We start from the raw sequence: 23,588 nt of genomic DNA, 5'->3' as shown, positions 1-23,588 counted from the left end.
GGGCTTCGACCTCCTTTATTCCCGGAGCACGAGTGGGTGTCCCCACAGCGCCGCTCGGAGATGTGCCCCACGGGGAAGGGGGTGCAGGATGCGTCTGAGGATGGGGCAGGCGGCCGTGGGGCAGGCGCAGCGCAGGCTCTCATGGGGCCAGCCTGGAGCTGCAGGGTGAAGCCTGGGGACCCGGCTCGGCTGCGCTCTGGAACAGCTCTGTCCTGGTTCGGTGAGGTCCTGGTTCGGTGAGGTCCTGGTTCGGTGGGGTCCTGGTTCAGTGATGCCCCGGTTTGGCGATGCCCTGGTTCGGAGCTGTCCCGGTTCGGAGCTGTCCCGGTTCGGTGCTGTCCCGATTCGGAGCTGCCCCGATTCGGAGCTGTCCCGGTTCGGAGCTGTCCCGGTTCGGTGCTGTCCCGATTCGGAGCTGCCCCGATTCGGAGCTGCCCCGATTCGGTGCTGCCCCGGTTCGGTGCTATCCCGGTTCGGAGCTGTCCCGGTTGGGCCCCGCCCGGCCCCGTTCCCGCAGCACAACGCCGCCACCTGCCGGCCGCCCACCGGAGCCGGGACCCCCCCCGTGCGCCCTACCGGGACTGGGGGGCGCCCACCCTGACCCCATCCCACCCCGACCCCATCCCACCCACACCGGCGGGGACAGCACCGGGGATGCTCACCCCGGATCGGGCCCACGGGGGGACCCCAGGGGACCCCCAGGGAAAGGGTCCCGGTCGGGGGGGGGGTCCCGCTAGAGCAGCTGGGGCGTGGAGGAGCCCAGGTAGGTGCGGAGGTCGCTGAGCGTGGACGGGACGATCTTGGCGGGGATGGTGTCCCGGCTGAGCTCCCGGTGGGCGGCGTAGCGGTGGCACCCCCCGAAGGAGTAGAAGTAGTCCCCGCCCTGGCTGCCCTTGACCCACAGCACGTCGATGGGGGGCACCCGCTCGGGATCCTCCTGGGGACGGGGGGGGGGGACAGCCCCGGGGCCGTGAGCTTCCCCAGCAGTGCCCCGGCACCGTCGGGGGGGGGGGGGGGGGGAGGGCGGGGGGCTGCACGGGGCCGTGCGGGGCCGCCCGGCCTCATCCTGCCCACCCCAGCCCCTACCTGCAGGGTCTCCACCAGGCTCCGCACCTTGCCCGGGTCCAGCACGGCGGGGATGGGCCGGATGAGGACCCTCATGGGCACGTTGTGCACGGCCGTGATGTGCTGCGTGTGGATGCTCCCGGTCTCGGTCTCTGTCCCGGTCCCGCTCCCGGTCTCGGACCCGCTCCCGGTCTCGGCCATGGCCCCGCTGTCCCCGGAGCCGCTCCGCCGCTTCCTGCCCCCGCCGCCCCGCCCCGGGCAGCGCCGCGCCCGGCCGCTCCCCTCCGCCCCCCCCGGCGCTTTTGCAGAGTCACCGTGAAGCGGCAGCACCGGAAGCACCGGGGGCACCGGGAGCACCGGCGGCACCGGGGGCACCGGGGGCACGGACAGCCCCGGCAGCCCCGGCAGCACCGGCCCCCCCCCGGCTGCTCGTCCTGCTGGGGTCCCGTCCCCCGGGGGGGGGAACCGCGGAGCCGTTCCCGGGCTGCGACCCCTGGCACCTCCAAATGGCCCGAGCTGGACCGGGACCCCCAGGATCTCCGGGTCCGGCTCCCGGCTGTGACGTTTGAGGGCGTTTTTGGGGGTTCTGCAGCCCAGTGCCCCCCCGGGAGGGCAGAGACCCCAGGTGCCCCCCGGTTCTGCAGCCCCTGCCCAGCTCCCGGGGGGCACCGGCCCCAGCCCCGACTCGGCAGCACCAAGTGGGGGGGGTCTTCTGCCCCCTGGGGGGGCTGCTGGTGATGGGGAAGGGGTCGCGAGGCTCTGGGGGGGGGCCCCGACTTCACTGCTTGGGTGCTGCTGGGGTTCCCACCAGGACTCACCCCCTCTCTGCTTTCTGCTGCTCCTCCCCAGCCGGGTGCTGTCGGCTGCCCCTCGGCACGGGGGCGCACACCTCGCCCCCCCCGCTCCCCTGCCACCCCCCAGCCCCGTACAGATGGCCCGAGACACCCCTGGTAGTGGCAGAAATCCCTTTTATATCCCTGAATTGCATTACAAGTAACACTGCGGGCGGCCGCTGCTCGGTCCGGCTCGTCTCGCCGCGGCCGCTCAAATACAAAAACCTGGCAGAAAAAAATCGATCATGCACGGAAAATTATTGCTGTGGTGTCCGCTATGTACACAACAGGGACGGGCAGCGCCATCCGAGGGGAACCGTGAAATGCTGTCCCCTGCGTGGGGGACGCGGTGCGTGGCCACGATGCCCACGGGGTGGCCACCACGGTGCCCTCGGGGCTCGCGAGCGTCCCTGCCTGGGAGGCGTCGAGCCCGTGGGACCCGCGGCCACGGCGGGAGGAAGACGGTGCAGGAAGACGGCGCGGGGGGCGCGCGAGGTCCAGGCTGAACCCCAAAAGTTTCGGGGTGCTGGCACGGGCTGGGGGGGCCGTGGCAGCTCGTGGCCCGAGGTAGGAAGCGGCTCGCTGCGGGGCCGGGGGGGGGTCTGCGGGGAGGTTGCATAGAATCGCTGGGTTGTCCCCGCTGGGGTGGCGCGGGGAGCAGAGCGGGACCCCGCGGCTCCGAGGAAGACAAAGGAGAGCGGCTCTGCCCTCGTGGGGGGCTTGTGGGGTTTGGGGGGGGGGGGGGGGGCTGCTCAGCCGCCTCACGTTGCCCCCGCCTCCGTGCCTGCTTTTCGGTGGCTCTCGGGGTCCTGTCCCCGTCCTTGTCCCCACGGCTCTGTCCTGGGCATGGCGGCGCTGCTGCAGCTCTGCTGCCTCCTGCGAGCCGTGCGGAAGGGCTGCCGGCCCCGCCAGTCTTGGCAAATAAATAGTGAAAAGGGTAAGGAATAAATAATATAAATAAGAAGAGCAATTAAATAGACTCACCCGAGCTCTGCGGTACCACCGACCCGCTCCTCCTGGGGGGCTGGCGTCTGGCTGGGGGGGCCAGCAGCAGCCCCAGAAGGGTCTGGGGGTGTGGGGGGGGCCACAATTCGGGTGCGGGTCCTGCCCCAGGGCTGCTCCCATGCAGGTGGGGGGACGGCAGGGGCCTGGGCTGCGGGTCCCAGCCTCCGAGGCAGGTGTCCGTCAGTCCTGCCGAGCCATCAGTCCTGGCTCTTCGGCCCACGGTCCCATCCCTGGTATGGACCAGGGGAGTTTTTGCTCCTGGGGGGGGTGGAGCAGCGAATGTCTTTCCTCCCCGGCGGTTCCCGGGGGGAGAAGCAGCAACTCTAAATAAATAACAGTAATAAATTAAATAAATATCAGTGAGCGTCACGAGCTGGGGGGAAGGTCTGTGCTGGGTGGGGGAGAGGGTCCCGGGCAAGTCCCCACAGAGAGACCCGCCTGGCTGTGGGGCTGGGGCTGGGGCTGGATCCGTCCCGTCCTGGGGGCACGGGGGCACCCTTCTCCTGGGGGGTTGGAACTGGGAGCTGGGGGCACGCGTCCTGCAGCCACCGCGCAGCCACAGAACGGCCGGCAGCAGCTGCAGGAGCGCCGGCACAGGGACGGGGAGGGACGGGACGGGTGGGGGTGCTGGGTGCGGGGGGGGCTGGCGGAGGCTAGTTCCCTATTGCACAGCTGTGTTCGGAGCCCTTGAAGCAGGCGGACTCGTAGTGCTTGTTGAGGTACGACTTGAGGGCGAAGGTCTTCTCGCACTGCTTGCACTTGTAGTGCTTGAAGGCGGAGTGGGTCTGCATGTGGGCGCGCAGGTTGGAGCGGTCGGCGAACGCCTTCCCGCAGTGGGAGCAGCCGAAGGGCTTCTCGCCCGTGTGCGAGCGCATGTGGCCCTGCAGCAGCCAGGGCCGGCTGAAGGCCTTGCCGCAGACGTCGCACTTGTGCTTGAGGTTGTGGGTGAGGACGTGCATGGCCAGGGCGGGCATGGAGACGTACGCCTTGCCGCAGGTCGGGCATTTCCTCGCCATCTTGCTGTCCAGGCTGCGGTGCGTCTGCTTGTGCCGGCTGAGGTTGGAGGAGGTGGCGTAGGTCTTGCCGCACTCGGGGCAGGAGTGGCGGTGGCCGCCGCGGCGCTGGCTCTTGCCGCGCCGGCGCGACCGCCCGTCGGTGATGAAGAAGGCGTCCATGGAGTAGCTGTCCGTCACCGCCGCCTCCCCGTTGAAGTAGCGGGCGGAGAAGGTGGACTGGGGGCTCTCGGGGTCGCTGTACTCCTCCTGGCCGGGCGCGTAGGCTGGGTCCGGAGGCGCCGGCGGCAGCCCCTGCTTCTTGTCGGAGTCGTAGGCGGCAGGAGCCAGGCAGTGCTGGAGGTACCCTGCGGGGACGACACGGCCGGGTCACCGTCCCCGGGCCAGGCTCTGCCCCTGCACCGGCTCCACCGGGGAAGGGGGGCGAGCCGTGAGCCAAAAACACCCAACGGGGGTGCAAACTGAGGTGGCCCCCCCAGGTCCCCCTGTCCTCATCTGCACAAGGGCCGAGCCTGCCCTGGCTCCGGTCACAGCGCGTGTCTGCTGGCAGGATGGGACCCAGCCCGTGGGGACGCCCGGGGAGCAGGGCTGGTGGGGACTGGGTACCCCGGGATGCTGCAGCCCTGCGCAGCCCCTGGATCCATCAGCCTCTGGGGGCTGTCAGCACCCACATCCTCCCACTGGGGCCGTGGGCGCTGCTCCTTCCTCACCTCTCCTTCTCCAGGGGGAGGCGAGCACAGAAGGGCCTGGGGAGGTCACCCCATCTCCCCCCGTCTCCCCCCATCTCCCCCAGGGAACGTGGCACTCGTGGCACCCAGAGGCTGCGCCCTAACCCTGGGCTCCCACTGGGGACAGGGACCCACAGACCCCAGGGGCAGGGGGGGCTCTGATGCCACACAGTCGTGTCGCCCTGTGTGACACTGGTGCACGTCTGCTCGGGGCCAGGCTCTGGGCAGGTGACGCTTGGCCCGTGCCCGAGCAGGCACCACGTGGATGTCCCCTTCCCTCCACTGCCAGCACACGACGGTCACTGCGCCGCGTGCTCCGAGGGGCTCCCTGCTGGGCTGGTGGCTAAGGATGGGGGGGGAGGACACGGCTTCCACCCCAGGGTCCCTGTCTTGGTCCTGGCAGTCACCTGCGTTGTGCGCAATGGCCCTGGCCAGCCGCTTCAGAGGATGCAGCCCTGCTGGTGGGGACAGCGTGCTCTGCCAGGGGCAGGGGCTTGGTGCATGGCTGGGGTCCCCAGGGCCGGTGTGTGCCAGCGGGACAGCGTGAACGCCCCCCCCCCGCTGGGGCCCTGCAAACCATCCCTGATCCCAGACCCCTCCTGCCTGTGGGACCCCCCCATCTCAGCTGTCGGGGGCAAGATGCAGCCGGGGCCACCACGGTTTGTCCCCTCGAGGCCGGGGGTCCCTGTGCTACGGTGGGGAGGGGTCCGTGAGGCGGGGGCACAGCCCGGCCCCCCCCCCTCGCTCCCCGCGCCCTGCTGACAGTGCGCTCGCACGGGCTGTGCAGAAAGCGCTCCGCTCAGCAATTTCTCACGCTGCCTCCGAGCATGCAGCAAGGTTATTTCCAGGAGAGCAGCGTCGGCAGCTTCTGCCCAGCTGCAGCACATCCCTCCCCCACCGGCTTCTGGCTCCCGACCAGGCGGGGGGAGCTGAGGACCCCCCCGGGCCGGGTGAGCATCGCAGCCCTGCCCTGGTGGCAGAAACCCCTTTGCTGGGGAGCAGTGTGCAGCAGAAAGGGGGGGGGGGGGGGCAGCAACGCAGCGCTCGGGCAGCCCCGGGTCCTGTGTGGCAGGATCAGGCCCATCCGTGCATCCAGCTCAGGCTGAGGGTCCCCGAGCAGCTGGGAGCAGCCAGGCCATGGCCTGGGATGAAAATCCCTGGTCCCCGCTTCCAGGGCAGACCCCCGGGGCTGCCCCGCCGGGGGTCTCTGCCAAGCGCTGGTGGCTCCCAGAGCCCTGCCCGGTGTCACCTCGCAGGTCAGGGCTCTGGGGACCCTCTGGGGACTCAGCACCTTCCTGCCCAGCCCTTCGCACCCCTCCCAGTGCTGGGGGGTGTGTGTGTGCTGCCCCCCCCCCCCCCCGCTCCCCCTTCCCGCTGTGCGCGGCTGCTCCCCGCGCCCCGGGAGGTGACAGCCTGCTCCGAGCTCTCCGAGGGGCTCAGGGCACCGCCGCGAACAATGAAAGCCACAGGCACGGCGAGCAGCCTGCTCCCGGCCCCTGCCCTCGCCCCGGCTGCTTTGTGCCCCCCCAAAATAACTTGCCGTGGGAAGGAACCAGCCCCATTGCCCCCCAGTCGTGGGGGGACCCGGCTCCAGCCAGGGGTGCCCCCCGGGCTGCCGCTGTCACCGAGGGGACGCGTCCCCAAGGACCAACTTCGGCAGGGGCTGGTGACCCCCGCCGGGGGGGGGGGGGGGGCACAAACCCAACAGGGACGAGCCCCCCGATGCTGTCACACTGCCCCCTGCCCCCCGATCCCCTCCCGGCTCCCACCCGCGGGGCACAGCGGGGGGACCCCCGCCCGTCACGCCCCCGTCGCCCTGACCCTGCCCCACGTCCCAGCGCCCCGGAGCCCCCCAAAACCCCCCCTGTCACCCCCAGCCCCCCCGGCTCGCCTTCCCCCGGCCTCCCCGCCCTCTGCCCCGCCGGGCTCACACAATAGCACGGGGTGGGGGGTGGGGGGGGCGGCCCCGGAGCCCCCGGCCCCGCACTCACCATCGCCGGCGGCGGGGCCGGGCAGCGCGTAGGGGGGCTCCAGGGGGGCGTAGGGGGGCGCGGGGACCCCGGCGACCGGGAACGCGTCCGCCTTCAGCTTCTTCACCAGGAAGGAGCGGGGCATGGCGGGGCCGGGCCGGAGCCTTCAGCACTGGACAGCTCCGGTACCGGCACCGGTACCGGTACCGGCACCGGCACCGGGCAGCCCCGGGCGGGCTCCGTGCGCCGTCACCGGCCCCGCTCCGGGCCGGGCGTGCGGGAGGCGAGGAGCGGGGAACCGAGTGCGAGGGGCGGGCGGCGGGAGGAGGAGGAGGAGAGGAGGAGGAAGAGGAGGAGGAGGAGGAGGAGGAGGAGGAGGAGGGGGAGGAAGGCAGGCGGCGGGGGGGGGAGGGGGCCGCTCCGCCCGGCCGCGCCCCGAGCCCCCCCCGAGCCCCCCCGGTAGCGCCGGGCGCTGTGGCACGGGGGGGGGGGGGGTCCCCGCTCCCCGCCTCCCCCCGCCGCGGACAATGGGGACACGCGGGGACGTGGGGGGGGGGGGGGTGGCGGGGGGCGGCTGCCTCCTCCTGCCGCCTTTGTCTCCCCGCCGCCAGCCCCCAGGGCCTGCAAAAGGTGTGGGGGGGTGGGTTACGAGGGCGTCCCCGTCGCCGTCCCTGTCCCCGTTCCCTGTCCCGGTTCCCGTCCCCTGTCCCCATCCCTGTTCCCTGCTCCTAACCCTGTTCCCTGTCCCCGTTCCCATCCCTCTTCCCTGTCCTCATCTCTGCCCCCGTCCCTCCCCGCTGACCCCTTTCCTCTTCCCTCGCCCCTTCTCCTGCTCCCTGTCCCCATTCCCCTTCCCAGCCCCTCACCCCTGTCCCATCTGTCCTGCCCCCACCCCTGCCCGCTGCCCCCCTTCCCCTGTCCCCATCCCCTTTCCCCATCCCTTCCCCACCTTCTGTCCCTTTCCGTGGCCCTGTCCCCATCCCTGTCCCGGGGGAAGCGCCGTGACCTCCGCAGCCCACCGCAGCAGCGGGCTCGTGGCCGTGCATTGTTCCCCACCGAGCCCCCACTCCCCCGCTCGCTGCGCCCCCCCCGGTGCAGGATGAGGCCCCGTCCCGCTGCGGTCCCAAGCTGCCTCTCCCTGGGGCTCGCAGGTGACCCCGGGGGACCCTGCCGGAGGGGTTCTGCCCCCCACCGTGCCCCCCCCCCCAGGCCGTAGGGGACCCCGTCACAGCCACCCTGTGCCCCCCAAGCTGCTCAGCAGAGCTGGGGAGCCCCAATGGGAACCCCGGAGCGTGCCCGGGGCTTCTGCACCAGCTGGAGGTGGCCAAGGGGGCACAGTGAGAGGAGGACCCAGCACAAAGGACCCGCACCCCCAGCACCCCTACCCTGCCACCCCCTTAGGGTCCCCAGCCCCTTTGCAATCCTCCTCGAAGCCGGTGCCCCCCCAAGCATCCCCCTCCCCATGGCCCTGCCAGAGCCCTGCGCTCCGAGTGCGTTGCAGCGCTCAGCAGTAGCGGTCCGTGATCCGTCAGCCGCAGGCAGAGCGCTGGCACGGCCGGTGTGGGGGAACTGGGGCACATCCATGCCCTGCTGATGGCCCCCCCTTAGCCCTTCAGCTAGGGACACGGTGTCGGGGGGACAAGAGCAGTGCCCCCGGGTGCAGCCTGGTGCTGGAGCTGGGCAGGAGCTGGCAGCCCCGCGCTCCTTTACCTGTGCCAGGAGCTGGGGGCAGCTCTGGATGTGCTTTGTGTGGCACCCCACAGCCCAGGACACCCCCTAGCCTGGTATTGACCCATATTGCGCAGCATCCCATAGCTCAGGGCACCCCACAGCACCCCATAGCCCAGGACACCCCGTAGCCTGGCATTGCCCCATATTGTGCAGCATCCCATAGCTCAGGGCACCCCGTAGCCCACAGCATCCCATAACCCAGGGCACCCCATACCCTGCAGCATCCCATAGCCCAGGGCACCCCACAGCATCCCACAGCTCAGGACAGTCCAGGGCACCCCGCAGCCCACCCCAGGCTGGGGCTCCCATCCCGCTCCCCCCACAGCTCCAGGGCTCTCTCCCCTTCTCAACCTGACCCCATCTGGCCCCGTGGCACGGCGGGTCCGGCCGTGCCAAGGCCAAGGTCACGTCTCCCCGAGGTGCAGCCCCGGGGCCGCCCCGGCATCGCTCCCGGCCCCGCTGCGCCCCGATTTATTTCTCCGCGTGCGTGCGGCCGCCTTCCTTGAAGGCACGTCTGCAGGACGGGCGATTACTTACGCCCTAGTTGGGCCGGGCCTGCCTGCCCGCCCGCTGCCCTGGGATTTTTTTTTTCCCCTCTCCAGGCTGTGGTGTAATAAGGGAGGTAATTAAGTGTAAAAGACGGGGGGGAGGGAGGGCGGTGAGAGAAGCTGGGGGGGGGGGGATAGGAACTGGCTCCTTTCAGAGGCAGGGGACTGAGATAATGTATGTTAATAACCCGCAATCAGGCCTGAGGAGCTGTGCTAATATTGCTGACTGCAGCACGGCTGGGCCCCCCCCGGCCTGCCCCCGCCATGGTTGCGGTGGGGAGAGCCAAGAAGAAAGGCCCGGGCTCTCTCCTGGAGCGCGCCTGGGTGACGGCTGAATCCGTGCCTTCCCGAGCAGCTGTATGGAAATAATTCCCCTCGCTCGCGGGGCTGGGGGGCGATTGTTCCCCCGTGGCGCTGGGGGGGCGGGAGGGAGGGAGGGGGCGGCGGGGGTCCGCTGGGCGAGGGTCTCTGGGGACTCCTGGCTGTGGGGCTGGGTGGGCAGGAGCATCCCCAGGGGAACCTGGGGTGCAGGGAGGGGGCTGGAACCCCCCCCGTCAGCTCCTTGCAAGGGGTGTGGGACGCATCCGGCTCCCAGGACGGGACAAGCCCCCCCCTCCCCGCAGCGCCCCCACACCTCCTGCTGCTCCTCAGCCCCCTCCTCTCTCCTCACACCCTCCCAAATGCCCACGGGGCCGGATCCTGAAGGACACACGGAGCTGGGAGGGGGCTGAGCCGGGGCTGCGGGACCCCCCGAGCAGGCGGCGGGCGATTATCAATTCCACCCGCGTCCTTCCCGGAGGCGGCCGGGACGCAGCCGGGGCCGGGAGCTGGGATCTGCATGGTTAAGGCACAGCGGCGCGGGGCTGGCGCGGCGGTCCCGACGGGAGCAGATTGCCAGACAAAGAGCTGGGGACAAAGGCCCGGCTGCCTCGTGCCCCGGGGAAGGGGCGCACGCGCGTGCGGCGACCGGGTGCTGCCCGGCCTGGGGGCTGCCTGGCCCCCCCCGGTGCCCCCCTCCCTGTGTCCCCCGTTAGCAGGGCCTGGGTGCAGCCGGGTGCCAGGTGGCACGGACCTGGCACCGGTCCCCTGCTGCCCCTTGCCACGCAGCAGCGTGCCCGGGCAGGGGGCCGTGTGCTGCCGCCCCTCTCCTCCTGTGCTGCCCATCTGGGTGCAGGGGGGCTGCTGGGGGTGCTCTGGGGTGCAGGGCGATGGGGAGAGAGTGGAGAGCACGGCCGGGGCCCCAGCAGAGGATGGAAAACCCTGGGCAGGTCACCCCGACCCACCGTGCCTCGGTGTCCCCCGTTGCTATAAAAGCTGTTGTCTGCCCCCCTGACAGCAAATCTGGTCTCTTTGCCCCCCCGGGGGGGGGCACATTTGTCCCTGCTTTCCCCAGCCGCCTCCAGCCCCCCCATCCCGGGGGCAGCTGCTGCCCTCTGCCACAGCATGGGAATGGGAATGGGAAGATTATCGGGGGCCAGACGGCACAGAGGGTGCTGAGGGGGTGCACGGGGTCCTGGGGGGACACCACGCAAAACGCCACCAAGACCCCCAGGGAAGGGAAGAGCGGTGGCCCCAGCACCGCTTCACACCCGACACCCCTGTGCTGGTTTGATATGGAGCACCTGGGCAGCCCCGGGGCGGGGGGGGAGGGGGGGAACGACACAGCACAGGCAGCCCCTCCGTGCCCCCAGGGGTGCGGGGCCGCGGTGCCGCGGGGCGTGCTGGGGGGGCAGCAGGTCGGTGCGGAGGCCGTAGGGCTGAGCAATCTCCTTCTATTTGTTTGAACGCGAGAGGGACGCGGCGCTCACGCCGGGCACTGCAGGCTGCAGTAGTCGGCGGACGTGAAGAAGCCGTAAATGTTGACGAGGGGGAACATGAGCAGGGCGCCCAGCAGGGAGCCCAGCTGCTCCACCGCCCCGTACCACACCAGCGCGCTGTGGCTGCGGCTCCGCAGGATCACCCCGGCCATCACCTTCACGTAGGAGAGCGTCCCGGTGAAGAGCACCCAGGAGAGGACCTGGTGGCGCAGGGGAGAGCGGTCAGCGGGGCTGCGGGGCCGTGGGGTGGCCCCCGAGACCTCCCCGGGGCTGAGGGACCCCCAAGACTTACGATGACGGCGTCGCCCCACTGGGACTGCTGCAGGAGCGGGCAGGGGCTCATCACCGCGATGGCCATGTTGTAGGCACCAAAGCCTGTCCCTGCCAAGGTGAGGGCGCCCAGCAGGGCCAGGGACCTGCAAGGGACAGGCGGGTGACACTGGGGAATGCCAGCCCAGCCCAGGGAGGAGGCACCTTTTCTTCCCCAGCACCCCAAAATGGGTCTGTTTTGGGGCTCCGTACCCACCTGCCGGGCAGGAACATGGCCACGATGCAGGCGAGGGGGTTGGCCATGGAGCTGAGGGTGGCCGAGAGGTGGTAGGCGGTGTTGCCGTAGGGCAGGCAGGAGTAGGACTGCACCGACGGCAGGACCCCGTTGGTCAGGGAGCTCACCCAGGCGATGAGGAGGTAGATGAAGGTGAGCTTGGCCAGCGGGTAGGAGACCGTCTCCAGGTGGTCTTCCATGGTCCGCCTGGTTTTCTTTGGGCACGGGTAGCCTCCGCCTCGCCCCGAGCCAGCTCCGTCCTCGGGGATCTGGTCAAAGGAACTGAGTATGATGGTGCTGGGAAACAACTGCTGCTGCGACAGCTCCCATACCTTAGGCTGCCTGGCGAGGAAGAAGAAGGCCACCAGGCAGGCCGCCATCATCCCAGTCATGAGGAGGAAAAAGAGGAGGGTGGAGAAGTTGGCTGGGAGGTAGCGAGTCTCCATCTGGAAGATAACGCTCTCCACGGTCTTGTTGCCGGAGGTGATGTTGACCAAGCGGGTGACGTTGACGCAGCTGGAGATGCCAGAGCCCTGGCCCAGGGCGATGAGAGCGGGGATCAGCCCGCTGAGCCCTTCCCCGATGAAGAAGGTGGTGAGGTACTGGGGCTCCAGCTGCATCATGAAGGGCAGGAATGTGACGGAGGAGGTGCAGTCCACCAGGGCCAGGAAGAAAGTGAGGATGAGGAATGCAGTGCTGTGGAGCGTCCCTGCGATGAGGGACGTCTGGTTCCAGAGGAAGGCCAGCAGCAGGCAGGCCATGACGCCCAGGGACACGACCACGTAGATAACGGCCACCTCCTTCAGCAGGCCGGGCCAGAAGCGGTGCATGAGGGTGACGAAGAGCGGCCCCACGTTGGCCATCTGGATGATGATGGTGATGTAGGAGGGCAGCTCCCACTGCTCCGGCAGCACTGTCACCAGCAGCGGCAGCTCGACCCACAGCCCGTTGATGGCCACCCAGGAGCCCGTGCCGAAGACGCAGGCGAGGAGGTGGGTGAGCAGCGCCATGGCTCAGGGCCTGGCGCCCCCACCCCGGGGCGACACCGCTGTGCTGTGGGGAGAGGCCTGGCTCAATGACACGGCTCAGCCCCCCCGGACCCCTACCCCGGCCCCCCCTGCCCGTCTCACTCCCCTGCAGGCAGCCACAGCCGCTCCTCCCCTATTGCCAGGCAGGCGCAGGACGCAGGGAGTGGCACGGCCCAGCACAGCACCCCCCTGTCCCGGGGGCGAGACGCCCCCCAGCACCGCGGGACCCCCTCCTGCTCCCCGCAGCTGGTGCCGCGGGATCCCCCTTGCCCTGCCTGCGGCACCTGCCCTGCTCTGGGTTGGGCCCCGTCCCGGTGAGCCAAGGCCACGCAGCGCCAGGCACGGAGCCCGGATGGGACCTGGCAGCGCGCTGGACCTGACCCAGCTCACGGCACGGCACGGCCTGGCACGGCCTGGCACGGCCTGGCATGGGAGGCAGGTGGATCTCACCTGGGGGCTGCGGGGCCCGGGCAGCCGCTCTCCTGGGACCCAAGGCCTCGTCCTTCCCACCGCATCCGCGGGCAACGCCAAGCAGCGCCCGTCTCCTCCCCGCCGGTCCCGTGCGATCCCGGCAGGCTCCGGTCACCGCGGGGGGAGAAGGGCCCCGCGGCCCCACCTGCAAAACTGGCCCTGGCTCATACCAGCGAGCTGAGTCAGCCCCACGCCACGTCCCCTGCCCACCCCGGCACCTGCTCCCCTTCCGTGTGCCCAGGCTCCTGCGCCCGCTCCCCACCAGCCTCCCGGGGACGGGGGGGACCCCCAATGTCCTTGTCCCTGAGCCCCGCGGCGGGCAGGGGGTGCAGGACGGGCGGCCACAACTTCAGGGCTGAGCCCTGGCGGAAGGATCCTGGTCTCCTGGGGCTGAACCCAGCCACGGCAACGGCCCACAAATGGCCTCATCCTGCCCGGGAGGTGTCGGGGACGTTGGGAGGGAGCGGAGGTGAGGAAGAGCCGGGCTCCCGCTCTGAGCGGTCCCCGGAGAACCGCCGGGGCATCTCCCCCTGGGGAAACTCACTGTGCTTTTGGGGGAACCGGCGGCAGCACGCGGGCGGCAGCGAGTCCTTGCTGCCTGCCGGGGCCGTGACGTGAGCCGGGCACGTCACTGCCTCCGGATGCAGATGGGTGGCAGCACGCTGTGCTCCTGCTCCTGGTCCCAGCAGGCACAGTCACCCCGGCTCGGGGAGCAGCTGGCGGGGGTCCCGCGGGTCTCATGCCTCCTGCTCGGCACCGGTGCCGTGTTTCAGGGCACCTGTCCCAGGTCGGGGGGGGCGCAGGAGGTCCTGGGGGGGCTCACGAGCCGTGGGAACGGCCGGCTGCGGGCGCAGGGCGAGGTGAGACTCAAAGCATAAGAAAGGATTAGGGAGAATTGCGGTGGTCCTTGGAGAGATGAGTGCAGGGGGGGCAGGGGGACCAGCTCCCATCCTGCCCACCCGCCCCAGGGACCCCTGCCCACCCTGCAGGAATGGGAACAGCTGGAGGGGGCTGGGGCTCAGGGTTCCCCTACCTTTCACCCCCCTCCTCCAGCACTCGTGGGTCCCCTGGGTCTGCCAGCACAGCCCACGTCCCTGGGCCAGCATGGGACCGGCCACCGGGTCCCACTCACCTCTCCCTGCCACCGAGCCCAGCTCGCCCCGCGCAGCCTGTTGGGGGCCTTTAAGCTCCAAACCCAGCCCTGGTGGCCAAAGTCCAGCCGTGTCCCCTCCTGCCCTGTCCCTGCCAGCCCGGGGACAGCCCAGCCCTTGTCCTGCCCCTGGGGGCCACGCTCCTCTCGTGTCCCCGCGTGCTGCCAGGGCCAGCCCCGTGCTCGCCGCCTGCCAGGACACGATGCCAGGCGCTCCCCGCAGAGCTGCCGCTGTCCCCGCGCACCCTGACTCTGCCGGGTGCCGGTGATTATTCCTGGCCGTGACACAGACTTTGCCCTTGTCCCCAGCTGAATGTTGTCCCACCTATTTCGGGCTGCTTCCTGCGGGTGCAAACGTCACCGAGTGACAGCTTCTGCAGCGGCTGGGATCGCTGCAGGGCCACGGGCTGTGCCGGGTGCCTTGGGGACACCGAGTGCGGCCAGCATGTGGCTGTCCCCCTGGGGGGTGCGTGGCCGGGATGTGACTGTCCCACCGGGCACGTGTCATGCACAAACGCTCCTCTGGCACTGCCACCAGCCCTGCTGACCCTGCGGGACGTGACCGGGCGCTCAGCCATGCCACGAGCCGGCGGACGAGACGCTCACATCACCCGGGAGCTGGCGGGCTGCGGGGGACAGAGGCCAGCTGGGCTCGGTGGCAGCCTGGCGCTGGCTCGTCCCGGCACCCAGCTCCCCGGGACGCCTCGCTCCGGCTCTTCCCCCAGCACCCACAGGGTGTCGCTGGGCGAGCAGGCTGCAGCAGGCTGCAGCTGCCTTGTGCAATGCCCTGCCTGTCCCCTGCCTGTCCCCTGCCTGTCCCCTGCCTGTCCCCTGCCCGCTCTGCCCATGCTCAGCCCCCCTGGGGTCTGCAGCCAGCCCCTGCACCAGGCGCAGTCCTGCCCCCACTGTCCCCATGTGGGGTCCAGGAGTGGTGGGGGCCCATGCTTTGGGGTTCCCGGGGTCTCTGGGCCCCGTGTTGGGGGTGGCAGCTCCAGGATGGTGTGGGGGGGCTTGGGCTGGTGCAGCTGAGCCCCCTGCTCCCAGTGGGGACGCCGATTGTCCTGGGTTAATTCGGCAGCACAAAGGAGCCGTGCAGCCTCCGCGAGCCTTTCCCCAGGGCTAATTGGCTTCGTCGCAGGGGCAGGGGGGGCACAAAGGGGGTGACAGGCATGGGGCTCAGCTCCGCACCGCTGCTCCATGCCTCTCGCCCAAATCCTGCCGGCACGTGCCGCCTGCCATGCCTGGGGGAGGCTGTCCCGCCGCCCCGTGTCGTGCAGCAGCTGAGCCCCGGCCCCGGCCCCTCTGCACCCCGGCAGATGCGAGAGAAGGCCCCGGAGGCAGATGGCAACATTTGGTCACCGAGCAGTCTTCCACGGGACTTCACCGGGCAGGCCCACTGGGAAGCCCCTCCATTTCCCCACGTGTCCCCCATGGGTGCAGGGGCACCGGAGGATGCGGTGGGGTCCCCGGGTGGGCATGGTGGGGAGGAGCAGCCAGGGAGAGTTGGGGCTCCGTCCTTGAGCCCCAGGACCCCCCGCAACCTGGGGACCCCTGGCCCCCCCAGGCAATCGGGTGCAACCCCATCCAGCAGTGCCTCAGTTTTCCCAGTCCAGGGGCCCAGTTGGATGGGCACCACCGGGGAGCCTGGCCAGGGTGCGGGGACCTGCTGGCGGGTCACTGCCCATGGCCCCTTCCTCCCCTCCATCCTCCTCCTCCTCTCAGCTCCCCGTCGCCATTTGCATCCCATTTCCATGTGAATGGAGCAGGTCAAGTTGAAAGTTGAAAGCTGGCCCGGGCGCCTGGGGAAGGGGCCTCTGCCCGAGGTGAGAGCCCAACAAAAGGGGCCGCATCCCCAGGGCACGGCGCTCGCCAGGCCTCGGCCACATCCCCGGCCCCGGCCCCGCTGCAGCCGCCCCGCCGCCATCTGCGGGTCCGTGCTGCTGCTCAGACAAAGGCCTCGCACCCGGCACGTCCCCATCTGTCGGGGCCCCCGCACCCGGGCACGGCGCGGCTCCAGCCCCGAGCGTGGCTGCTCTCTGCGGGGACATGTGCGGAGAGCTGGGCAGAATCCAGCCCTGAGGGTGATGGGGAGCGAGGCCGTACCCATGAGAGCCCCCCCTGGCAGCCCCACAGCCCCTGGGAAGCTCCCTGCGCCCGCCCTGGGCAGAGCCAGCAGTGGGGAAACTGAGGCAGGGAGCAGGGACAGGCGGTGGCTTGCACGGGGCCGCTGCATGATGCTGGGTCCATTCCCCAGCTCCAAAGCTGTTTGTAGGCTCGTCTCGGTGACTGGCTCTAATTAAACGCCAGGAATTAACACACGCCAGGTGAGTGTGGCAGCGGAAGGAAGGTCCCGTGGGGAGCTGCCAGCGCTGGGGAGGGACAGGGTGAGCAAACCCCTCCCCGGATCCAGGGGCTGAGCTGGGCCCCGTGCCAGGGACCTGCAGCCCCGCGGGGTGATGCCAGGCACCCACAGCCATCTCCACCCAGCTCTTACAGGGAGGATTTGGCCTCTGAGCTCTTTTTTTTTTTTTTTTTTTTTTTTTGTTTTGCTCTTTCACGGCTGCGTTTCACTCCTGGGGGGGTCCTGGAAGCTGCACGTGCAGGGACCCAGCCCCGAGCACCCGTGGGAGGTGAGCACGGAGCCAGCACCGGCGCCCACCCACCCCTGCCCCGTCCCCGCCTGCTCCAGAGCCGCGGGACAGGCGGTGAACGGGGCGCTCAGGGCGTGCTCCCGCGTTGGGCCGCCCTCCCCAAATCCATCCCCGGTTGCCCCCCGGGGAGGGCGAGGCAGCGGGGCGCTGTCTGGCTGCAACGCCCTGCTCCGAAAGCACCCGGCGTGCCCAGGCAGCTGCCTGCAGCCGCCTCCTGCAGCCCTCATGGGTGCTGCTGGCACGGGGGGGACGCAGCCCGGCCGCTCGCGCCAGGCAGGTGCCCATGGCTCTGCCCCCACCTGCGGCACCCGGCGGTGCTTTTCCAGCTGAAACTGTCACGCAGATCCACCTTTATGTGAAAGAATCCCCCAAGCCAGAGGGCAGCTCTGGCGTTTGTTTTCCCAGCTTCGCCCAGCCCTTCTCTCCCGTCGGCTCCTTGTCTTGCTTCCAAGGGCAGTTTGCAAAGTGCCCTGCTGTCCCGGAGCTCCTGCAGCGCCGTGCGGGATGGGCCGAACGCTCAGCCCCCACCCCGAGGAGCTGCGCTTTGCTGCGGGGACACGCCAGGAGCTGCGGTGCCACCGGTCTGGGCGCAGGCCAGCAGCTCCGTGTGGCTCCAGGCTCGGTGGCCTTGCTCCGCTGTGTCACCTCCCTCTGTTCCACTGGCTGGGCCGCTTTGTTTGGAGGCACAGAAACATGCTGGACTTTGGGACTGCGGGGGCCTGGGGCTGGACCTGGGGCCGGTGCGGGCACAGGGGACCTGTCCCTGCAGAGGCAGCGGCTGCCCGCGTGCTGGGCCAGCCGTGAGAGTTTGGGGAGGGTCCGATCCCTGCCAGGGTGAGGGCAGGGGGTGGTTGGGGACATTTTGGCTCGGGTTGCACAGCTGCGGCGGGGCCCTTCCCTCCTTCCCGACCGAACCACAAGAGCGCTCCTGCATCCACGCTGCCCAACCGGCACTGCCGGCTGCTCTCGGACCGGCGCCGGGACGTCACCGGCCACGGCCACGCTCCATGACGCAGCCGCAATTAAAGCGTGGCCTGGCGTGGAGGAAAGCCCCGTGCCTCTGCGTGCACGCTGGCAAGGAGAGGTGTTTTCAATCCCTTCGGAGCACCGGGCTGCCTCGGAGGGCGTCTTCTCCCAGCGGTGACTCAGAGGGAGCCGTGAGACGCCCCGCCACGGGCAGACCCGTTCCAGTGCCCCACGAGCCCTGCAGGGAGCAGGGGAGGCCACAGTGCGGGGAGGCAGCAGGCACGGGGCCACCGAGCCACCACGGGACAAGCACGGGCCGGGGGGGCTCTGACAGCGCAGGGCAGATCCAGGTAGGTGGTGGAGGTGGTGCCGTCCCGTGTCGGTCCCGTGCCGGCAGCACAGGGCAGGGTCACCGTGGCCGGGCATTACCTGGGCACAAGTTGTGTGGCCAGCCTCGGGGCCTGGGTGGCCACGCTCCGTTCGGGCTTGGGGCAGGCAAAAACCTGGCTTTGTTTTCCGGGCTGTTTGGAGGACGGCTCGGCTCCGCTCGGGGTGGCTGTGCCGGGCTGGCGGCTCCCCATCGCCAGGAATGCGGAGCAGCAGGTCATGCCCAGCCGGGCTGTCCTTGCTGGCAGGGAAGGGGAGCCCACGGTGGGCATGGCGGGCTGTGGTGGGGAGCCAAGCCCTGCGTGCTCGTCCCTTCACCCATCAGGTGCTCCCCAGGGAGCTCTCCCCGTGCCTGGCACAGGTTGCGGGGCAGCAGGGGTGGCTGCTGGCAGGGTGCTGCCGTGGGGTGCGGGACACGAGGGGTGCTGCTGCACGGGCACCCCGCTGACAGCTGCTCCCCGCACCCAGGAAAGCACCCAGAGGGGGTGAGTCAGGCTCTCGTGTCCCTTCTCCGTCAGGTCTGGGTGACGCAGGGCCTCGGGGGAGGCTGGCGGTGATTTCCTCCCAGCGGGGCCGGCTGCAGCGGGGTTTGCCCCTGGGCATCTCCCCTCTGGGCTTCAGCGCCCCCGGTCCCTGCAATTAGCCCTGCTTTGCCATGGGGCGTGTGGGCAGGGCTCCAGCCGGGGGGGCCCTGCCTGTCCCTGTCCCTGCCCAGCGAGGATTTCGGTGCCCTGCACTGCTGGGGAGGAGCGCTGGGCTCCCCGTGGAGGGCTGCAGAAAGCCACCCCCAGCTCTGTGCTGCCACTGGGACTGTCCCCAGCTGCCCACGTGCCTGCCTGGCCCCCACAGACGCTTTCTGGGTCAGGCAGCAATGTCCCCACTGGGGCAGGAGATGGGGACGCGGACAAGCAGTGTCCCCCCTGGGGCAGGAGACGGGGACAGGAACAGGGAGAGGGACACCCAGCCTCCCCTGGCTGCTCACCTGTAGCGGCGCGTCCCCTTGGATGCACCAGGGACCCCAGCGGGGCCGGGGGGTCAGGGTGGTGGGCACGGGCTGGTGGGCACTGTGGGGCCGTGGGGCTTTGGGGCCGGCTCCTGCCGCCCGCAGCCGCCGTGCCGTGGGCTGTACCCAGGAAGTTGTGCAAGCAGGTGAGCGGCCACAGGTGAGGCAGCCAGCTCGGGGCCGCTGTGGGAGGAGGAAGTGGGGCCGTGCTGGCCCCGCTGTGCCCCCCGCTGCACTGGTGAGTGCCTGGGCTCGCCCTCAGATCCCCTGGGCTTGCCCGTGCCCCAAACCGGGCAGTGCGGGGCTGGGGGGCTCAGTGTCGGGGGGGGGGGGGTGCAGCCACCCTGGTGCTCGGCCGGGCTGGAGCATTGCCTGGGGAGGCGGGTGGCAGAGCCCCAGATTGGGTGGGGGGGGATCCTGGGGGCTTCTCGGAGCAGCTGGGGAAGGGTTGGATGGTGCCAGGGCTGCTCGCGGCACCGAGGTGGGAGGGCTGGGGGGGGGCACGGGACAGGCTGGGCCCCCCCTGTGGGCGGGCAGCTGCCTCAGCGCGACCGTTGGGGCAGGCGGGTGCTTGCTGTGGCTGGCGGGCTCCCAAGGGTGCGGGGTTCACGGGCCTCCAGCACGGCTGCTGGCAGGGGAAACATGGCTGGGAACCCCCCTGGGCTTTTGTGGGGGGGCTCACGGTGGAAGCATGATGCTTGGGAGCAGCCCAGCACCAGTGTGCTGTGTCCCAGGACCCCCACGTGCTGCCCTCGTTCCCCATCCACTGTTGCAGATAGCAGAGGGGGGTTGGGGGGGGGGGGGCAGGCAGGGGGGGTCTGCTCTCCCCCCCCCCAGGTCTCCTTGCTCCCCATGGCACCCCTCTCCAAAAGGAGATGGGGGGGGGGGGGCAAGCTGCAGGCAGGGGGGCTCTGCACTAAACCTGCAAGGGGGCTGAGCACCGGGGGAGCTGCAAAGAGCGGGGACCCCCAGTTTCCCAGCCCGGTGGGGTGGTGGGCGCACGGGGCCGGCGGTGCCCCCCCGGCACGGTGATGCACCCCAGCACGGCCATCGCCGAGGGTCCGCAGCCGCTTCAGCCCCGTGCTCCCTTCCGGGGCTCCCCGTGTGCCGATGTCGGGGTGCCCTCCCCGCGGCCCCATTGGCCTTGGTGCCGTTTGAAGCAGGCTTTGCTCCGCGGATTGGCCGGGCTCCGTTTCGGGGACGGCTGCCGGAGGCGTGGTCCCTGCCTTGAAATAGGAAGCTCGGCGCAGCCGGAGCAGACAGCGCGGCACCGCACAGCCCCGCGCAGCCGCTCGGGCCTTTGTCTGCCCGCGGGGCCCCGGGCGTGGGCAGGCAGCGCCCGCCGCCCCACCGACACCCCTCACCCTGGTCCCTTCCTTGCAGCCCGCGGCGCGTGCCCCCCGCGCCCCCCGCGCCCCGCCGCCCGCCCGGACGATGCCCGTCGAGGCGCTGAACGCCGGCGATGCCATGAAGGGGGCGGCGGTGACGGCGCCCTTCACCTCGGCCATGCCCATCCGCATCCTCAACAAGGGCCCCGAGTATTTCCGACGGCGCGTGGAGCCGGGCGCGCGGAAACCCAGCGCCGTGGAGAGGCTGGAGGCCGACAAGGCCAAGTACGTGAAGAGCCAGCAGGTCGCCAGCACCAAGCAGGAGCCGGTGAAGCCGCCGCTGCTCAAGCAGCCCCTCTTCGCCCCGGGCGTGCGCCGGGCCATGCTCACCCCGAGCCGTAAGACGCCGCCGGGACCACGCCGTTCGGAGGCCGGCGGGACGAAGACCTCCCTCAACCTGGAGATCCTCAACAACCTCATCAACATCTGCGACAGCCCCTTCCCCAAGGCGGAGAGCCCGCGGGGCCGGGAGTGGCAATGCAAGGCGGAGGCGCCGGGCACCGGTGCGGAGGGGGCTGGCAAGGCACCGGAGAGCCCCGCCGCCCCCAAGCCCTCCGGCACCGTGGCCGTGCGCAGGGTGGACGTGCGGCCCTGCGGGGCTCTGCCCGCCAGGGTGTCCCCCGCCGGCCAGGTGACGCCGGTGTCCTTGTCACCCGCCCCGGGCAGGCTGCCTGCGGCGCCGGCGCTGAGCTCGCCCAGCCGCCCCGAGAGCGCCCGCCGGCAAACCCTGCTGCACCGCTCCAAGTCGGACCTGAGCGACCGCTTCTCGCGGGCCACCGCCGACCTGGAGCGCTTCTTCAACTACTGCGGCCTGGACCCGGAGGAGGTGCGGGACATGGGCGCGGAGCACTTCGCCCGCGCCAGCTCCGACATCGTGTCCGTCAAGTTTCACAGCGTCAGCACGGCCAGCTCGGAGGGCGGCCGCTCGCCCCGCAGCGCGGCCACACCGGAGGGCCGGCCGGCCGAGCGCATGCCCTACGGCATCTCCGTGGTGGAGCGCAACGCCCGCGTTATCAAGTGGCTCTACGGGCTGCGCCAGGCCCGCGAGCCCCAGCAGGTCTCCAACGTGTAGCACCGCTGCGTGCCAGCGCACGGTGCCGATGCCGGACAGGGAGGAGGCGCTGGGCAGACCGTGCCCCCTGGAGCGGTGGGGACATCTCGGACCCTCGGACTCAGGCACCGTGCCTCGTCCCTGCTGCCCTGCGTTACAGCTGCAGGGCTCGGGTGCAGCAGCCGCGCGTCCTCCCGGGGAGTGCTTTGCCTCCTGACGGAGCTGGCTCTGTAGGGCCCCGAAGCCAGCACCCAGGTGCCCGTCAGCCCGCGGAGGGCTGGGGACATGGCTGTGCCTGCTGGCATCCTGCTGGCTGGGCTGCGGGGTGCACGGCCAGTCCCACCTGCACAGAGGGGGCATCCCGGCTGCTTCCAGGGGTCCCAGCTTGCAGGAGTGCATGGGCACCCTGGGGGGCACGTCGGGGGTCCTTGCATGTGGCCAGGGGGTGAGGATGCATGCAGCCGCAGCTGGGGGGCGGTCACTGGTGGCCCCCATCCTAATGTCCTGGAGGAGCTGGGTGCTCTGCCAGGGAGGCCAGAACTGAGCTCCCCTTGGAGCAGCCCAGGCCTCTGTGTGTGTGCGTGTGCGTGCGTTTGTGTCTCCCTTTTTGTTTGTCAGCAGGAAAGCCCAGGCATGCTGTGCTCTCTTATTTATGAAGATGGTTTTATCAGTCTCTTCCTCATTTCTACTGTTTTTCCTGATGTGTGATCTGTAAAAGAAAAAAAAAAAAGTGATAATAATGGAGAAGGTTTTATTAAATTTCTCTGCTTTGGATGCCCTGTGTGTGGCTGTCTCTGGATGTGGTGGGGAAGGACATCCCTGCTGCTGCCTGAGGGCCCTGGCAGGGCGCCTTCACGGGAATTACCCGGGCAGAGGCCAAGAGAGGGGCTGGGCCTTGGAGCTGAAGCAGCGCCTGCGTTTGGGCATCCCCTGAGTGCTGGGGACTGGGGAGGAGAGGGTCAAAAAGGGCCCCTTCCCTGCAAACTTCTCCTGGTGTTGCCAACGTGAGGGGCGCTGCCTCTGGCCCTGGCGGTGCTGAGCCAATGGGTGCCAGGCAGCGTGCATGCCGTGCCGTGCCGTGCCGTGCCGTGCCAGCGCGGGGCCCGGAGGGCGCGGCGGGGCGGTGTTTGGGTCTGGCAGGTCCCGGCAGAGCCTGGCCGCGGGATTCCCCTCGGCACCGCAGCCAGCGCCGCGCCAACCGAGCGGCCCTGCCGGGCGCTGCCTTCGCGCCCGCTCCAGCAAAGCGCCTCGGAGCTTGGCCGTGTCCTCGCTGCTCCGGGGCTGCGAGATGAGGAGGCGATAGCAGGGACCTCCCAGGCACTGGGGAGGTGCAGGGATGAAAGCCGGTGCAGGGAGCGCTTTGAAGATGAAAGCGCCCGCGTGTTCTCCCCGGGCAGCCTCGCGTGGCTGCGGGCTCCTGCAGCCCCAGTTTCCTTGCAAGGGGAAAGGCAGGAGGTGCCCCTGGTGCTGTGCAAACCTTGCCCACGTGGGCTGCTGGGGAAAGGGGCACCAAGGGCACCGGTGCTCGCACTGCGGGCACAGAGGGTGCAGGAGGGTTTGGGATGCTCGCAGCCGGAGGAGCAAACCCTGGCACAGAGCAGGGAGGAACGGGGATTTGTGCTCCGCGCAGCACGTGGCAGCAGGGCTGAAGCAGCTCCCAGCCCAGCCCCACTCCCCGCATGGTGCCTGGCCGCCCAGAGCCCCCACCCCACACGCAGAACCCGCTCGGCTCCCCAAAAGAGCCCGGGCGGGTCTGGGGGCCCCCACCCAGGGCCCCGCTGACACCCAGGGATTTGGGGACAGGATGTGGCCGGTGAGTCAGGGCGGCCAACTCGGGAGGCAGCGCGCACCCACGGGATCCTGTAATGATGGTGCTCGGGGTGCTGGTGGCTCCCCAGGGAGCCGGACACGGGGCTGCGCCCCCAGGGAAGCTCTGCGGGAGCCACGTCCCCGCTCCCGGCTGATGCCGGCTGGGACCGGCTGTGCTGCCGAATTCCTCGGCCCGGCGTGTCCCAGGGCTTGAGCTAAATTTACCTGCTGCTGCCAAGGAGAAGCCCCCCCGCAGTCGACCCTCTGCTGGGGAGAGGGGCTGAGCACCCCTGTTGTGCCCCCTGGGTGCTGCTGCCCTCGCTCAGCCTTGGTTTGATTCTGGGGTCCTGTGCAGCCAGCCCCAGCCCCGTGTGCTCACGTGTGCATGAGTACACGTGTGTGTGCACGCATGCGCGTGTGCAAACTCTGC

At 70.2% G+C, this 23,588-nt stretch overlaps 4 protein-coding genes across 11 annotated transcripts; 1 reads left to right on the top strand and 3 right to left on the bottom strand.

The window, feature by feature from the left end:
• SRXN1 (sulfiredoxin 1) lies at window positions 1-1,312 on the bottom strand. Of its 4 annotated transcripts, none has more exons than XM_040576043.1 (4): window positions 1,087-1,312; window positions 717-937; window positions 663-680; window positions 1-260 (listed from the first exon to the last, which is right to left on the bottom strand). In XM_040576043.1, the coding sequence occupies exons 1-2, from the start codon at window positions 1,264-1,266 to the stop codon at window positions 734-736; spliced, it is 384 nt and encodes a 127-aa protein (XP_040431977.1). In that variant the 5' UTR covers window positions 1,267-1,312; the 3' UTR covers window positions 1-260; window positions 663-680; window positions 717-733. The 4 variants fall into 4 exon arrangements, with proteins under 4 accessions (XP_040431977.1, XP_040431978.1, XP_040431976.1 ...); XM_040576044.1 differs by having other exon boundaries at window positions 663-684; window positions 719-937; XM_040576042.1 differs by having other exon boundaries at window positions 1-680.
• Window positions 1,313-2,016: 704 nt separating this feature from the next.
• Window positions 2,017-6,947, bottom strand: SCRT2 (scratch family transcriptional repressor 2). Its single transcript, XM_040576050.1, has 2 exons — window positions 6,636-6,947; window positions 2,017-4,263 (listed from the first exon to the last, which is right to left on the bottom strand). The coding sequence occupies exons 1-2, from the start codon at window positions 6,757-6,759 to the stop codon at window positions 3,557-3,559; spliced, it is 831 nt and encodes a 276-aa protein (XP_040431984.1). The 5' UTR covers window positions 6,760-6,947; the 3' UTR covers window positions 2,017-3,556.
• Window positions 6,948-10,648: 3,701 nt separating this feature from the next.
• Window positions 10,649-13,413, bottom strand: SLC52A3 (solute carrier family 52 member 3). Of its 3 annotated transcripts, XM_040575905.1 has the most exons (5): window positions 12,733-12,872; window positions 11,587-12,307; window positions 11,237-11,523; window positions 11,003-11,126; window positions 10,649-10,910 (listed from the first exon to the last, which is right to left on the bottom strand). In XM_040575905.1, exons 2-5 carry the CDS (start codon window positions 12,262-12,264, stop codon window positions 10,698-10,700), a joined length of 1,302 nt encoding a protein of 433 aa, XP_040431839.1. In that variant the 5' UTR covers window positions 12,265-12,307; window positions 12,733-12,872; the 3' UTR covers window positions 10,649-10,697. The 3 variants fall into 3 exon arrangements, with proteins under 3 accessions (XP_040431839.1, XP_040431838.1, XP_040431837.1); XM_040575904.1 differs by lacking the exon at window positions 12,733-12,872 and adding an exon at window positions 13,298-13,413 and having other exon boundaries at window positions 11,237-12,307; XM_040575903.1 differs by having other exon boundaries at window positions 11,237-12,307.
• Window positions 12,888-22,123, top strand: FAM110A (family with sequence similarity 110 member A). Of its 3 annotated transcripts, none has more exons than XM_040575902.1 (2): window positions 12,888-13,222; window positions 20,294-22,123. In XM_040575902.1, the coding sequence occupies exon 2, from the start codon at window positions 20,345-20,347 to the stop codon at window positions 21,368-21,370; it is 1,026 nt and encodes a 341-aa protein (XP_040431836.1). In that variant the 5' UTR covers window positions 12,888-13,222; window positions 20,294-20,344; the 3' UTR covers window positions 21,371-22,123. The 3 variants fall into 3 exon arrangements, with proteins under 3 accessions (XP_040431836.1, XP_040431834.1, XP_040431835.1); XM_040575900.1 differs by lacking the exon at window positions 12,888-13,222 and adding an exon at window positions 17,420-17,870; XM_040575901.1 differs by lacking the exon at window positions 12,888-13,222 and adding an exon at window positions 19,029-19,148.
• Window positions 22,124-23,588: the final 1,465 nt, after the last annotated feature.

Source organism: Cygnus olor, chromosome 16 (genome assembly GCF_009769625.2).
Source record: "Cygnus olor isolate bCygOlo1 chromosome 16, bCygOlo1.pri.v2, whole genome shotgun sequence".
In the NCBI taxonomy this organism is placed as follows: Eukaryota; Metazoa; Chordata; class Aves; order Anseriformes; family Anatidae; genus Cygnus; species Cygnus olor.
Note: the sequence above shows the minus strand (reverse complement) of the source record. Positions and strands in the feature narration are given on the sequence as shown.